This window comes from Herpailurus yagouaroundi, unplaced genomic scaffold (genome assembly GCF_014898765.1).
Source record: "Herpailurus yagouaroundi ecotype Mexico unplaced genomic scaffold, PumYag 28, whole genome shotgun sequence".
Taxonomy (NCBI): Eukaryota; Metazoa; Chordata; class Mammalia; order Carnivora; family Felidae; genus Herpailurus; species Herpailurus yagouaroundi.
The window spans coordinates 157814698-157831448 of NW_024412376.1; the positions used below are offsets into that span (position 1 = coordinate 157814698).

At 38.2% G+C, this 16751-nt stretch overlaps 1 protein-coding gene across 10 annotated transcripts in view; it reads right to left on the reverse strand.

The window, feature by feature from the left end:
* CPEB2 (cytoplasmic polyadenylation element binding protein 2) overlaps positions 1 to 16751 on the reverse strand; it is a 68998-nt gene that overhangs the window by 50836 nt on the left and 1411 nt on the right. For 4 of the 10 annotated variants that reach the window (XM_040487730.1, XM_040487725.1, XM_040487732.1 and 1 more), the window contains exons 2-4: positions 13807 to 14091; positions 12961 to 13050; positions 4151 to 4241 (exon numbers count right to left, since the gene is read on the reverse strand). In XM_040487730.1, coding sequence (XP_040343664.1) covers positions 4151 to 4241; positions 12961 to 13050; positions 13807 to 14091 — 466 coding nt within the window. Of the gene's footprint in view, positions 1 to 4150; positions 4242 to 12960; positions 13051 to 13797; positions 14092 to 16751 lie in introns of all 10 variants that reach the window. The other 6 variants (XM_040487747.1, XM_040487763.1, XM_040487780.1 and 3 more) reach the window with 2 other exon arrangements.

Consider the following 16751-nt stretch of genomic DNA (forward strand, 5'->3'; position numbering starts at 1 on the left):
TATGTGTATATAAACATTATATTAATATATCACACGTATGTATGTACGTTATACATATAACTATAAGGTCTCTTCTTTCTAGCAGGCTGTAAATCCCTTAAGAACAGAGACTGTATCTGTTTTACACAATTACAGCCAAGGTCTTGGACAGTGCCTGGTACAAAAGTAGGCACACTCTACGGACTAACGTGCATCCATAACTCCATCTTTGTTTGCCGTCACTTCACATCTGCAGAGCCCCCATGAGACAAGACCCTTCCTATCTGCTATGCTAACTCACAGAACCTTAACAGTAAATAATAGAGGTTCCCCTACTGACCTGTAAAAACCACTGGAGAATGGGAAAATGGAAACAAGCTGTAAAGTGAAGTATTCTGGACTTCACTGGGGATGGGAGGTGTTAGTGCAATCAGTCAGTTCTCAGACCAGTAACCTGCCAGACTTCCTTTGGATTCCAGAGAGCTGCTTGACTGTTTCTCTTCTACTGACATTAACTCTTACCTTGAGTAGTTTCTCTTTTCCTTTAGAAAAGTAAAACCGAATGCCAATTTATAGTTTCTGCCTTTATCTCTGTGGAAGTCAGCCTCCGTGACACCCTCCACTTATGCTTGCCTCCTAGTATTCACGTCTCTTGAGTAGCGGCCCCCCCCCCCCCCCCCCCCCAGTTGAGTAGGGCTGACCTATGTCACTGGTAGGATGCCATGGAAGTGACGGTGTAAGACTTCTGAAGTTAGGTCATAGAAGACCCTGAACATTAACCTCAAGTCTGGATCTTTGCTCAGGAAGGGGATGGGGAGGGGGGCATCCAGAAAATATATTGTGAGGACACACCATGGAAAGCTCAACATGGTGAGTAACTGAGTTCTCCTACCAACGGCCCATACTAACTTGCCAGCCACATGAGTGAGTCACCTTGGAAAAGGAACATCCGGCCCCAGTCAAGCCTTCACATGACTGCTACCTCATGAAATCCTCAGCCAGAACCAAGCAGCTAAACTGCTCCTGAATTCTAACCTACAGAAATTGTGGAGCCAATAAATGTTTATTGTTGTTTTAAGCTGCTAAACTTAGGAGTAATTTGTTATACAGCAATACATAACAGTAAAATCTCTTATCACTTAAGTTCATGTGAAAAATTTTCTAGAAGCTTTCATCATTAATAGAAAGGTAAACAAGAAATTCATTAAAAAATTTACACTGCAACTCCCTTTCCATTAGATCCCATAAGGAAGACAAAGCACATGGCTGACCTTTGAAAACATTTAAAAAGGATAAAGTAAGATTAATTCTATTTTTTGAAAAAAAAAAAAAAAAAAAAGACTGTATTAAACTTGTATTAAACAGTGGACAGAGTTTTCTGAAAAGGAATGAAAAGATGAGATGGAAGAGACGGGACACAGGCTGCAGTGCTGCCCTGAAGACAAGGACTGGACAAACGGGGGAAGTCCACAGATTGGTTTCTTCTGTTCTGCCACAACCTTGCTTTAGCAGATTTTACCGAGGTCCCGCCCAGAAAAAACATGCATTGATCAGAGTACCAGGAGGAAGATACATGACAGGATGTCCCAGAAGGCAGTGAAGTCTGTACTAGTAAGACAAGAAGAGTCTTTCAGTAGTAGCTGTGGTGCATCAGGACCGTTTTGATAGCCATTTGATGGCAGTATGCAAAAGTACCGGTCTTCTTTCTTTCTCTATAGAGGTATCTCTCAATGTTTTTATTTATTTATTTTTTTCTTTTCTTTCCTACCATAATAAATGTAGGATACAAAACACTCCCAATTAGAGAGTTGTGAGGTGCCTGGGTGGCTCAGTTAGTTACACCTCTGACTCTTGATTTCAGCTCAGGTCATGATCTCATGGTTGGTGGGACTGACCTCCACGTCAGGCTCTTGGGAGCCTGCTTGGGATTCTCTCTCTCCCTGTCTTTCTGCCCCTCCCCTGCTCACTCTCTCTCTTGAAATAAATAAATAAACATCAAAAAAAAAAAAAAAAAGGAACAGAGATTTGTTACCATAATTCCTAAAGGTGGTACTGAGCACATTTTCCCCTTCCCATTCTAACAAAGAATTTTGCCTTCACTTGAGATTTGTTTTTTAATTATTAAATTCCTCTTGGTCTTATGCTGCTTCCATTTTCTTTTTCAAAGTCTTCTCCAGTTTTATTATAACATAGACTTTAGAAAAAAAGAAAACTTGAAATGAGAATGGTTTCTCTTAACATTTTTAAAAGGCCTTTTTAGGGGCGCCTGGGTGGCGCAGTCGGTCAAGCTTCCGACTTCAGCCAGGTCACGATCTCGCGGTCCGTGAGTTCGAGCCCCGCGTCAGACTCTGGGCTGATGGCTCAGAGCCTGGAGCCTGTTTCCGATTCTGTGTCTCCCTCTCTCTCTGCCCCTCCCCCATTCATGCTCTGTCTCTCTCTGTCCCAAATAAATAAATAAATGTTGGAAAAAAAAAATTAAAAAAAAAAAAAAAGGCCTTTTTAAAGACGACTGGGAGAAATGACAATGAAAACCTTTTCATTATTTGCTGGTAACAGCTGATGATGACTTTATCTTACATTAGAATTTCTAAGAGTTTTATTTCTACATAAACCAAAGAAATAAAGAGAGGGAACTTCTTCGTAGTCATAAACTACTGGATTCTATTATCAAACAGTGGATAGAAGACAGATGCCACTGGAACTGTCAGCATAACAGTGAAAGAGAAAAAGATCCCATATACAGATACTCGGAAAGCTAGACTGGGTTTTGGTTAGAAACAGCTCCCTCCACCCAACCCTCCCACCCCCACCCCCCGCCAAAAAAAACCCCAAAATCCCAAAGTATAATAATCTTTATTAGTTTCTGAGGAGGAGAATTACCATCCCCACACATTGCTAACAATCACTAACGATGATCCCTTTAACTTCTTAAGCCCCTTAAAAATAAGGGAATTAGACAAGAAACTAACAAAATCCAGAAACAGAACAAACCGTTTGGATAACTGACCAGTATTGCCAACACAGCCTCAAGCCACCACCTTGCTGCCGACACTGAAGTGCTACAGTTTTGGGTTAAAATCTTATAAGGGAATTCTTATTTGGCTTTATAGAATTAAAAATATGGACAAATTACCAAGTAACACATGGTTTTGATTCAGAGAGCCAGAACTAACCAGTTAAGCTGCTCCTGAATCCCGACCCGTAGAACTCTGTGAGGTAATATTTATTGTTGTTTAAGCTGCTAAATTGTGGAATAATTTATTATGCAGCAATAAATGACATATCTCTTATCACCCAAGTGCACACAGTTTGCTAGATGTTCACTGTTACTACTGAAAGGCAAGGAGATATATTGCACAAAGAAATGTAAAATAATAAGTAAGGTACAGACAAATAAAAACAAGTATGTTAATGGAATATCTTCAGATACAGTTAACAGTAAGGCTGATACTGTGGGATCAGTGGGGCTCTTTTTCCTAATTCGCCCCAACTTGTATGAAACCTCAGAGAAGCTCCCGTAAAATATCCCCTTTCAAAATCCTATGATGGTAGAAGAAAAATGGGGAAAGGACAATTTTAGGTTGGAATCACTGTGAACTGTAAATACAAATATTCCAAGGCATTTTTTTTTATTTCTGCATTTGATAGAATTTTGGAAAAGTTACTTCATAATTTTTTTTTCAAGTGTGTGGGCTGAAGCTAATACGGTGCATGCAGATTTATTTATGTATTTATTCTTCATTCATTTTCATTTGTGTTTAAAGTAGGCTCCACACCCAGCGTGGAGCCCAGTGCAGGGCTTGAACTCACGACCCTGAGATCAAGACCTGAACTGAGATCAAGAGTCCGACACTTAACCCAGTGACCTACCCAAGTGCCCCTGAACTAAACAATTTTAGATCCTTTCTTCGACCTCTGGTAAACTGCAAGATATCTCTAAACAGTGGCTGTTTGTTAAATAACAAGAGACACAGGTTTACATTTCTCTCTGCATAAATCAGCAGGTATCTATATAAGCTACAAAGGAAAAAGTATGACATTTCACAAAGGTTTTTATTAACAAACATAGTACAATTTTATAGATAACGTAAGTGCTACTTAGTGCTCATTTTCCTACATAAAATGGTGAGACAAAGCGGTGGGTGATACAAGAAAAGAAAAAGCCACCTACCCTTAAGAGGATCATGCTCTGCTCTCATAATATCAATAAGGGAATTTTCCAAAGAGTGCATATTCAAACTGTCATACATTCTACTTCGATCCTAGAAGAAGAGAAAAAAATAGACTCAATATGATCTGTACAAGTTTTCAAAAACTGATGATAAATATACCATACCATCTAAACCTTCTTACATAAAAGAGGACATCTGATTAATATATTACTTATCAGTCTGCATCCCAAGACAGTATCAGTAGCTAAAGATCTCATGAGCTATAATATCTCTTGTATTGGAGAGAATGCTACATTTAAGATCTCCAAAATCACATACCAAAAATAATCTTATTTCACTGGCAGCATTAATACAGTAAAATAATTGCTACTGTTATCACTCTCAACTTAAAAAGATTTGTGAAATGTTATACACGTAGGAAGCAGTTTTAGTTGTTATTTAACTTCTATACTTTTCTCATATATCCAGGAAGACACTGGCACTTGAAAAATAAATATTTTGGGGAAAGGAATTAATCCCATAATGGCACCACACTTTAAATATCTATCAAACGGGGTACACATTATTTGACTTGGTCAGAATTTCACAACAATAAATGCATAAACATCTCATACCATAAAAATCAAAAGAATGAAAGTATTAATATCAGAACAAAGACTAACACCTAGAATACTTATATTCAAATCTTGCTCTCTGAAGTTCTCACATGTTGGTCTCTGCATTTCTAAATCTGCTTTCCCTCCAAACCCTGCAAAAAAGGCAGGGGGTGGAGGGAGGAAAAGGATGACAATATTCCCACCTTCCAAGTTTCCTGCCTCATCAAGTCCCAGAACAAAGTCTTTTGTGTAGCTGGGAGTCTTGTTTGCTAAATGTTAAATCTCTCAACTTGCTTCCTAGAAGGAATCTGATTCTTTAATGCTTAATGAATTTATACTGTTATTCTGCCCAACACACCCTCAATGTACTTGAACAAATACACATAGGGAACTACCACAGCAAGCTCTGGCCCATGCCCCCTAAGTCACCAAAAACAAACAAACAAACAAACAAACAAATAAAAATTTCAGTGGTGACCCCCACCCATTTAAGTGTGTGTAGGTGTTTGTATAAGTGTCTGTATATGAAGGAGAGTCAGGGCGGGCCATTTTTAACTCTCCAAAAAAAAAAAAAAAAAAAAAAAAAAAAGACTAACACAGAAAAAGGGAAGAATCAGAAAAGTAGGGGAAAAACTCTTTGCAGAAATTAGAATTAGGCATTTTTTAACCTGCATGAGCTCCAAGAAGGACCATGAAATCTCTGAGATTATGTACAATATCCTGTACGGGTGTGTACACATATTTTTTCCTGAAGAAAAGGGTTATGACTTTCATCAGTTTTCCAAAGGAGTCCACAATCTAGGGATGATTTAGAGACAGTCTTTTGGAAAGCTGAAGACAAACCTAAGAAGCTTTTGTGAAAATATGTTGATTTATTTACTCCACTTGAGGTTTAAATTAGGGTTGTGAACTTTTTAAAACTAGGGGGCCAGAATCAGTATTACAGACTAAACAAGTTGCTGTTGAGGATTTTAGAAGTGTGCAAAGTAATACTAAAGACACAATGCTAGGCCAGAGCTCTTACTCCAGCATGACCACAATACAGCTACATTGGTACTCCTTGTCTTTTACTTACTTTATTTTTTTATTAAAAAAAAATCTGTTTTAACGTTTATTTATTTTTGAGACAGAGAGAGACAGAGCATGAGCAGGGGAGGGGCAGAGAGAGAGGGAGACACAGAATCCGAAGCAGGCTCCAGGCTCTGAGCTGTCAGCACAGAGCTCCACACAGGGCTCGAACCCACTAGCGGTGAGATCATAACCTGAGCAGAGGTCAGATGCTCAACTGACTGAGCCACCCAGGCACCCCTACTTACTTTATTTTACATCATTAACATGACTTTGGTGAAGGAGGCACAGATAATCACTGAACTACAACAGCGCTTCTCACACATGAGCATATGCTTCACAATCATCTGGGACCCAGGCTGCTGGGATTCTGCTGAGACAGAGTCTGAAATTCAATAGGTTTAGAGAGGCCCCTAAGAATGTGTATTTACAGTAAGTTCTCAGGTGATACTTAGACTGCTAGTCCAGAAACCATACTTAAAGAAGTGCTGGACTTCTTGATCTTATAGTTTACTAAACCTCTTTAGGCTCTCCTCTATCTTCTAGAAAAGAAAAAAATTATTTCAGACTAGACAATGCCTAAAGTCCACCTTAATAATAGAAAAGCCACAGCAAAGCAAATAGACATATGAGAAAAGCAAAAGACTCAAAGTACTAAGTAATAAATGAAATAAAACTAGTATAGAGAAGAATATGGCCCTTGGACAAAAATTACATACAATTTTACTAATCTCTCCAAATATTTCCATCTTCTGTGCTTCCATTTTACTTTATGCATAATTAATTTGTTGATTTTCCTGCCTCACCCACTAAACTAAGCTAATTAGGGGTAAGGACCTTCTAATTATGAAATATAGCTGGCTCTCAAATATTTTTGAATGAATAGTACCCTAACTCTACTAAAAAAACTTTGCAAATTTAAGTTGAGCTCTGTGAGGGCAAAGACTACATACAGGACCATAAATCCCCCAGGAATAAGGACTCAAATGTTAACTAAGACAAGACGTATTAAAGATGTATTTAAAATAGAATTAACAGAATTAAAAAATGTAAACTATTATGATAAAAACTGTTCACATAATTAAGCAAAGAAACCTCATTAGGTATGCTGTATCGTACAGGTTCTAAGATGTATTATAAATACTTTATATTCTATTTGCCTTAAATTCTTACAAAGAAAATACGTTATGGTTTAAGGCTATCTTCTCAGGCTGATGTTTTCTTTAACAGAATCAGACTACGCCCCATCCTTAACAGACCTATGAACTTAATGGTGACTCTCACCACCACCCAAATGAGTTTTGTTTTTTGGTTTTTAGTCACACTCCAACTCCATTCAAGGAGTTTGAGTTTGATCCTGCTTTAGAGCAAAATTTAGAGTAAAATCATTGAAGTGACTCCATATGTACTCTCAATGGGCCAGGGGCAATTACTTAAGGTAAGAAGGGAAATAGCTATTCAATAAATATCAGCCATCACTAGATAGTCAACCGACAACGGTTATTCAAAAAAGCAGCACGTATTAATAGCTTTAGCTTTAATGCCTACGGTGAACTGAAATAGGGTAATGCCCACATATCAGGTCCCTATTTTCCCTTGCATTTCAAGTCTTTCATAATGAAACAAACTCCTGCTTTAGTAAAGAAAAGAAAAAAAGTCATTATACAAATATTAGCCAACTTATACTTTGGTAAGCACCTGCTGCATCCCACATGATTTTTAAAGCACCGAACACGAAATAACCTTGACCACGCAAAGAGCTCCTGACACCTCAAAATCACTTTCTAGACTTAATGAAACCTGTAGGCTCATGTCTAAAAAAATACAGGTAATTCCATTAAATAAAGTATGGGTATTAAAATATAAATTCTGGAAAAAACAACAGAAACAAATCTGACTATAAAACAAATACTCACGCATTTTTCTAAAATAAGGATATTAGAAAAATTTGTGTTCACAAAAACTGCCATTGATTTAAAAACTAAATGAAAATCCCGAAACCATTTTAAGGAAAACATAAACACACCAAAGCTGATTAGCTTACATATGAAAAATCATAGCAATGTAACTTAACCTACGTTTATTACTACATGACTATTTGAAAACAGCCAAGAAGTTTCACAAAAGTAAGAATCACTATGAGGAATCTACCTGAAATATGAAAATTATCTGGCAAAGAATCAATTTAAATGGGTTTTCATAAACTGAGATTACAGAATCCCACAACAGTGAACAGGCAAAGCTCAGAAAACACTGGAAAACTATAATCTCTTGTATTCTAATATTTTGTTATTTTCTTAAACCCAGACTTTTGGCATAAAGACTTACAGAAGCAACCATATGGTCCTAGAAAGACTGCAGGACACAGAAAAAACAAAGTAATCTAATCTCAAATCCTCATCTTAAATAGGACAATCTAAAAAAAAAAAGATTATAAATGCTGAAAAATAACTAAAGAGGTCAAGAATATTAAAACTAGTACAACAGAAAGAACTTAAACTTAATTAAAAGGGTACGTTTCAATGGGGTGTTACATTTTTACTTTGAAATATGCAAAACCCTGTCTCATTTCAAAAGACATGGTCAAGTAGAACATTTTCCTCTTGAAAATGAAATATTCTCCCAAAGAATAAGGAGATGGATTAGGGAAAAACCCTCTATTGTCATGTTTAAAGATATACCAGATGCTTTAACATATATCCTTCTGGCTAAGTAGAGAGATCCACTTTTGTTGCATTTTTGTGTTTGGTTTTCCAATTTTTGCTTTAAAATAAAACAGTAAAGTTGTTATTAATACTGTCCTCCATTTTAAGCAAACACTGATTTTACACTCCTGATGACGCAGTGCTATTGCACTGTGGTGAATGAGCAGCAGACGACATGCTACTGTCTCCCTCCACAATGTAGCATCAGGCTCCTACTCTCTCCTGTCAGTCTCTAGTTGTTCTACACAGACACCCCTTCTTCATCCAACTGGGCTTCCACCTTCTCAAAGGCAAAGAACAGAACCTCTCCCCATATAGCTCAAGGATAATTAAAACACTATCTCATACATAATGAACATAACAGTTTTTGAACTTCCTTTATGAATCTGAACCTTGACTAAGTGCCATGACAGGGACTGAAAAAAAAAAATTTTTTTTTTAATTTTTTTAAAGGCCCCAACGGCCAAAGGTACACTAGTATCCACAAGGGTTAAATGAAAAGGCTAGTAGAAATTATCTGGTATAAGAATGTATCAAGTACAGGGGCCCCTGGGTGGCTCAGCTGGTTGAGTGTCTGACTCTTGACTTCAGCTCAGGTCATGGTCTCAAGGCTTGTGTGTTTGAGCCCCGCCTAGGACTCTGCATTGACAGTGCAGAGCCTGCTTGAGATTCTCTCTCTCTGCCCTCCCAGCTCGTGGGTGTGCACAGTCTGTCACTCTCTCAAAATAAACAAATTAAGAAAAAAATGTATCAAGTGCAATTAGAGAAGTGAATGCAGGATACAAAACTTAAAAAACATCCATTACCTAAGCAGGTTACAAGAGAACCCATTCTCTCTCATTTTCAGTGTTTACAGTTTGATGACTACCAATGTCCTTAAATGAGGTTCATCACAATTAAGAACCAAAATTTAAGGAATGCTTGATTAAATGAATGAAAAATTGGACTTGGTCTGCTACTATTTATTGTTTTTGTGCAAAGTGAATAAAGATACCAAATAATATATTTTTCTGAGAGACCTCCATATTATCATCTATCATGTTGTCATAACAGTCTGGATATTAAAGATTGGTGCAAAGCATCTTCAATGAATTTAAGGTAGTTTATGTGACACACCCAAGAACTCCCATAGGAACAAAAATACAGAACTAAATATATTCATAATCCCTTAGCTAGAGGACAGGCCGACATACCATCTCATAGGCTTTATGGCTATGTTACACCTGTAAAGGTACCACGTTGCTAATTATTTAGAGAGAACTAATGTGCCATATATAAACCTCTAAGTGATAATCTCAGCTACAAGTATATTTACTTTTTGATTTAAAAAATTCAAGTATTAATGAATAAATAAACTGAAATCTCAGTATCTAATTGAAAATTCAATTTTAAGGTAATTAAAAATCACACATCTAAGTATAATTTCTTGCAAGGGTAACTAGCTAATAGCATTTTAAAGAAATTAAAGTACATATATTAATTTTATTAATTTTTTTTAACATTTATTTATTTTTGAGAGAGAGAGAGACAGAGCATGAGCAGGGGAGGGACAGAGAGAGAGGGAGACACAGAATTTGAAACAGGACCAGGCTCTGAGCTGTCAGCACAAACCCCGACGCGGGGCTCGAACTCACGGACTGTCAGATCATGACCCGAGCCAAAGTCGGACGCTTTACCGACTGAGCCATCCAGGCGCCCCACCCACATTAATTTTAAAGTCAGAAATGTGCATAAAACTTTACCCTTGTTTTTAAAAGTTCTAAATTTGAAGATTTTTCCATAAGGACATAATTACTTAAAATAAGAGAATGCCAACCAACCCTAAAAATGCTATATATAACTGAAATAAAACCAATTTTCAGAATGATTTCTTTCCCATTTACTGAATGTTAATTACATGTCCAGTTCTTGGTATAGGTAAGGCCTCAAGTATCCAGGTACAAAAATTAAGACTCTGGTTTTACAATTCAGTATATTTTATAGGCCTACTCGATTTGAGACTAAAAGAAATAAAAAGTTAAATGTTTTAAAATAATGTATTTGTTAACTGAGGTTTATTAGTATTAAGATGTTGTACGTGGTGGGGAAAAAAGTCAGAATGAAAATATTTCCCCAGATATTTAAGTGCTTAAGAATTTTCTGTAATTTTAACTTTGCCAAATAGTGAGGAACTCCCCAATGGTTTAAGATACCAATTGGAAGTTTACAGCTGTTGCTGTATTTTTAAGAACCTCAACTTCAAATACCTCAACCTTTTATGGAAAGATAGAAACAGAGAACAAATTTTATATAGTTAAGTACCTTAGGGTGCTCAAAAGAGAGAACAACATTGCTTTTCAGCCTATTTGGGAGGCCATACAGTACACCTGGACTGCCTCAGTCCAATTCCCACCCCTTCTCCCCAATAAACTAAGACCCTTGTATTCTAAAAATAAAGTGTGTGTGTATGGGGGGGGGGGGTGGATAAGGAGGAAAAGAAATGGCCAAAATAGATCAGAGAAAGTATAAGAGCTGGCTAAAAAGGCCTTCCATGATCTAGTTCAAGGTTCTCCTTTTATAGATCAGGAAACTATGACCCAAAGAGATGAAAGCCCATCAACAGTATCCTCCGATGTCATAAAGACTGAGAAAGATGAAGGAGGTTCAGGTTTTAGACCTCCTTTCTTTCTAGTTCAGTTCACTTTCCACCATCTTTTTCTTCACCACTCTTCAACTTCCATCACATCACACCTCGCTTCAAGGGTCCACAGGGAATGCTAGTATCTCAGCAGTTTACCAAAAGAAAAAAACATTATCTTTAAGCACCTAAATCTTTTTTAGTAAAATGAATTTATGTGAAATGCTCAGTTATAACATGGGTAAGAACAGAGTGGCTCTGACTGAAGTCTAAGTGGGAGCGCTGAAGGCCCTGCTCCCAGAGCAGCCAAGGAAGGGCACCTCTGTAGAGCCCAGTTTGAAAACTTCCCTTTTTTCATCATCACTTCTATCCACTCTAGCACGTCACCCACTGACAGCATCTCAATAACCTCATTTCTCAACACGTGCCCCGCCCCCGGGGGTCCCTTTATGACAGCTAATCTGTCTTCTTTCTTCTCCATAGTTAATATCCCCCATATATGGATCCTCGTGCTGCTTCCTACACCTGCTCTTCAAATAATTATGTCTCTTCTTCTCTAAAAACACGTCCCTTGCCACCTTCAAAATGATTACCATAATTTTCCTCTTCAAACATACCATCTCCTAGGCATTTACGTATTCAATTTGAACAACATAAAAGGGCTACCATAAAAATGTCACTAATATGGCCTAACTGAGCCAGAGTGGAGAAGAGGGTAGAAACAGATGGATAGCTAACTTACATTGTTAACAAAACAATAAATTATAAATTATAAATTATGTGAGATAACTACTTATTTCTAAGTGGAGATCCTGGCAGGACTATTTTGGTAAATAGGTAGGACTTGTCTACAATAGGTGCTAATGGTAGATTACTGAAGTTACTGCTAACCCTCCAGGTTAGAAAGCTATTTACAAACATATTATTCATCTATTTATACAGTCCTTACTTGTCAAATCATCTCATGTTGACAAATTAACTAAGGAAGAGCCTTAGCTAAAGATAACATAGCTCCATTCAGTGGGATCCCACAATGTCAAGTCTATGCTCATTCAAGCTTCGGCTCTGTAGTAAAGAATCCTCATGTAGGACTGAGTTTTCTACTCATCCTGTAATAATTCTCATCACTGGGTACCCAGTTTGAATTCAAATTTAGTCTGCAGGAAAAGAGATAGCATTTTGCAACCACAAAGGGCTTGAAAGTAATGTGATTAAGACGGATTCCTAGCTTTTTGATTTAGCGTTTTTCTATAGGAAACTATTTAGAAGAATATAGTATACAGGAGCAGTGACAAATTTTAGAATAAAGAATAAATAAAGAATAAAAACACAGGAAGTTTTTTATAAAGGTGAAAAAAATTGAAGACTGGCTTTTTCAGAAATATACCTCAAGACAAATGTAGCAGATTCCATGACAAGCATTTGCTAAAAAAATTCTGTAAAATATTGATGAAACTTAAAGTTGAATGATAAGCAAATCCATAATTTTGTCCCTAGCTGAAAACAACTCTCAAAGATAAAATCTGTTCAGTTTGACTGATGTTTAAAGTCAGGTGCTCTTGGGTATATAATTCCTTCTTCCAAAAAGAAAATTTTATATTTTGGAAATAGTGAAATAATTATAAATCACTCATAAATTTGAAAATGAAACATTTTATATTAAATAGTTTAAGTCAAGTGACCTTTTAAAAATAAATTGCTTTAATGCTCTCTGACATAGGCTTTAAAAAGGTATAATTGGAAAGTTAATAATAAATCTTACTCATAATATAAACACTAAACTCCTAGTCAAAATCCTGAAGAATATACACTGTGCAGCCTACCTGGTCTATTCTGGATGTTCCGGCTGCAGTGCACCAACTATCTTGGAGTGAATCTGAGCCCCAAGCTGGTAACTGCAAACTAGATCTCACCTTCAATAGCATAGAAGTTTTCATCAGAAATAAGCAGTTCTCTTCCCCACACCCACCCACAAAAAATAAAAAAAATAAAAAGAAAGAAAGAAAATAAAACAATCAAAGTTCCTTCTATCTTGTATCTTTGGCCCTCTGAAGGTCTCAGGAGAAAAAAAAAAAAATCTCATTGTAAATAGCTTTATTAGACTATAATATCAATAAAACATTTTAAAAGGCCTGAAAAAGTGTCTAACCATCATAACTATTAAGCCACATTTAGGAAAAAATAGTCCCTAAACCAGTGAAGGCAAATTTTAATTGGATGTAAAAAGTCTTAATATTATTTTGCCATAATCACAGCTGTACTAGGTATATTTTAATATACACACAGCTGATCACAGTCAAGCCTATGCGCAATTGCTTAACATTTTAGTTTAGTGATATTGGAGGAGAAACTCATTTTGGTGGCCTATTAAACATTAATAAATTAAGGCATTCTTGAGCTGCCAATTAAAAGCTTCAATATGCACTGGAGAAACACAGCAGGTTTTTCTACATTTTAGGAAGCTTCTTTTCTACCGTGTGTTTAGAGAATTTTTTACAGTATCCATTTTCTCTATCCTTTTGTATTTTGCCCTTAAATGAATGCTTAAAATCAGAAATTTTTTTATTTTTTAATCTGTCAGTTTTACCATACCACCACCACCACCACCACCCAATTTCTTGTTTTGAAAGATCAACTTAGAAATAAGACCATTTACATACCATTCTTACCTGTAAGGGTAAGAGTGTATTACTATTGTTGTCGGTTCTGAACACGTTATCTTCAATCCAAGATTTTGGAGTCAGTGATGGAGTAGAGCGAGTAAATTTCGGTGGTGCTATGACATTACCAGAAAATGGTTTCTTCAATGGAGATATCTGATTCATAGTTCCTGGAATCCCCATGTTTCCAGTTCTACGATGGTCTCTGCCGTGCATTGCTCCCCACGACACGCTTCCAGTGCCCCAGCCACTGCTCTGATGGTTGCTCCAAGGAGATTGTTTCAGAAGAGGCTGAGAAAAACACGCATGTTTAAATTACAGGCATTTAAAGAGTTTACAATTCAAACTAAAATTTAGGCCTGAGCTAAGAATATATATATAATCTTAAAAAAAAAAATCTCTAAAGGCAATAAAGCATAGCTTAACAGTTTACGAAAAGTAATAGGTTTGTGATCTTGCTGTTTGAAAACATACTCATTTCCTCCTAGGTGAGTTTTCATCGTCTGGTCCACTATAAATTATAATGAATCGAGCAGATATTTCATGACAACTGCTAAAATAGAACCAGGCAGTTACATTTCTGTCCTTTCAGAATCGTGTATGGAAGAAGAAAAAAATAGTTTAAAATTGAAATTAACTTCGAAGGTCCTTGAAGATAGAACCGACATTGTGATCTTAAAACAACCACATTCTACTAGGCATACAAGTAAAAATCCGGTCTTTAATTAATAGATAGGAGTAACAATCGGAGTAAGATATTTAGACCTTAGCTTTCCAAAACCAATGGCACTGCTACAAAAGTGAATAATGGTAATAACATTTGCTGTTACTGTCTTGCATGAACTAAAAACGCCTTTCAGGATAGGGAGTGTATGGAAAATATGTGGGTTTGGTTTTTTCTTTTTCTTTTTTTTTTTTTTTTTTTGTATCGCGTATTCAACTTTTAAGATATTTTACTCCAATTCTAATGTAGTTTCTTTTAAAGTGTTTTTGTTTTTCTTTCACTTAATTATCCGTGAACTGTTAGGCAATTATCTGATGTTACCCATAGGTGGATCCACTGAGATATACTGAAGAAAAACAACTATATGCTTTGATTATTCTAGTAGAGATCTTCATACAAGTCTCCAGTAACCTCATTCATTTTCAAAAATAAATTCTATTCCAAACTAGAACCTATGATACAAAAAGTTCAGTCGCCAAAGAATGGACAATTCAGCACAAGGCAATAAGCGTAGGTTTTTGAAAAATACTAATTGCTAGCAATTACATTGCCAAGAAGCTTGCCCTAACGCTTAGCCAAAGGAAGTATGGACCATGCAGCTGCTCTAAGTCAGTAAGTTACTGTAAGTCAAGAATTCTTCAAATGAAACCTGCTTCTTGTAAGACAGCTTTCTCTTTTTGAGAGAACTTGACCCCTAGTACCTATTAAAAAATTTTTTTAAATGCCCAGATAATCATGAATATATGCTGCCATTCGCCCTCCCCACGGTTCAAAAGCATAGCTGGGGGGAGTGAAGAAATCACTCCATTCTTGAGGGCCTTACTTTCCTTGCTGACACAGGGTTCAAGTTCTCTTCCAGAGATCTACAATTCCACAGGGCAGCTGTGTGACCTCTTAAACTTCACTGGGAGAACCATCTTCTGACAAGACGTAGATCAGTTAAATACGAACCACCCTACGTGGTCTTCCAATGGCCGAGAGCAGGGCTCCAGGAGCACAAAAGCACCTATCAATAGTTTTCTGTGGCAAGTTCCCAGCGGAAAAAACCCAACACCCTGACACACAGGACACGGCTGCTCGAGACTGTGAAAATCATGGGAAAGCGGACTATTATTGCAAAATGACGTGTTTTCAATCCTTGTAGGCCACGTTCTTCCTCCTCGGGGAGACACCGGGGACTCGAAAGAAAGACTGTTAACTGTTACTCTAATTTCAGAGAACTCTCAACTTGTTACTTTGGTCAGACAGCATTCGCCCTTTAAAAGGTTAACCTTGGAAAACTTTAACTGGTCAATGGAAAAAGTTACAGGAGTAAGTAAGCACCGGTTAAGGTCCAATTCTGCTTCTGTCTCAGTCCTTGATCACGAAAATGACCTTAAACAAACGAATCACTACAGGAAATGCTGACTGGATCAAAAAAGGACAACAAAATACGCTTTTCGATGTCAATGAACCAAAGCCGGCGGTCATTCAAACGTTGTACTGGGAAGATAACAAAACGGAGCCTGAATCGGAAAGGACCCGGATGAATAAAAAAAAAAAACAAAAAACAAAAAAAACAAAAAAAACAAAAAAACCCCGGCCCCGTGTTATTTCATAATTGCATTACCCACTCAAAATATACACACCCCGTAACCCAAGAGACGGTCAAGGCCGCCAAAAAACGTGAGTCCCCCCTGCGAGGTATCACACGATTCCCGGATTCAAGTTTAGTTTTGGCCTCACCAGCCACCAAACCGTCCCCAAACGCGAAGAGGCGCAGAAAGCCAGCGGCTCGCGGAGCACCTCGGCAGAGGCGGACGGAGCCGCCGCGGGCAGGCTCCCCTCTCCCGCCGCCTGACAGCTCAGCGCGGGGCCCCGGGCGCGGCGGGCGGCTCGTCCCGGCCGGGCCACCGCCACCCCCGGCCAGACCTCGCGCGGGCCGACTCGCAACGAGACGGACTCGAAAGGAAAAAGCCTCTCCTTTCCGCCCGTCCCCTCATTGGACGACGGGGAAGAGTCACCGGCTCCCCGCACGCACCGTCTGCGGCGATCACGACCCTCCTTCGCAAGTTCGCTTCCCCAGGCCGCTCGTCCGAGGCTGCCGCCCCCGCGTCCCCCGGCCCGTCCTCGAGGATCGCCGACAGCGGTCCTCCGGGTCGGGGCGCCCGCTGGGGGGGGCGGGGTGGCCGCCGCCGCCGCCGCCGCCGCCCTCGGTCCCCGGCGCCATTCGGCCGCTGCCCCAACCCCC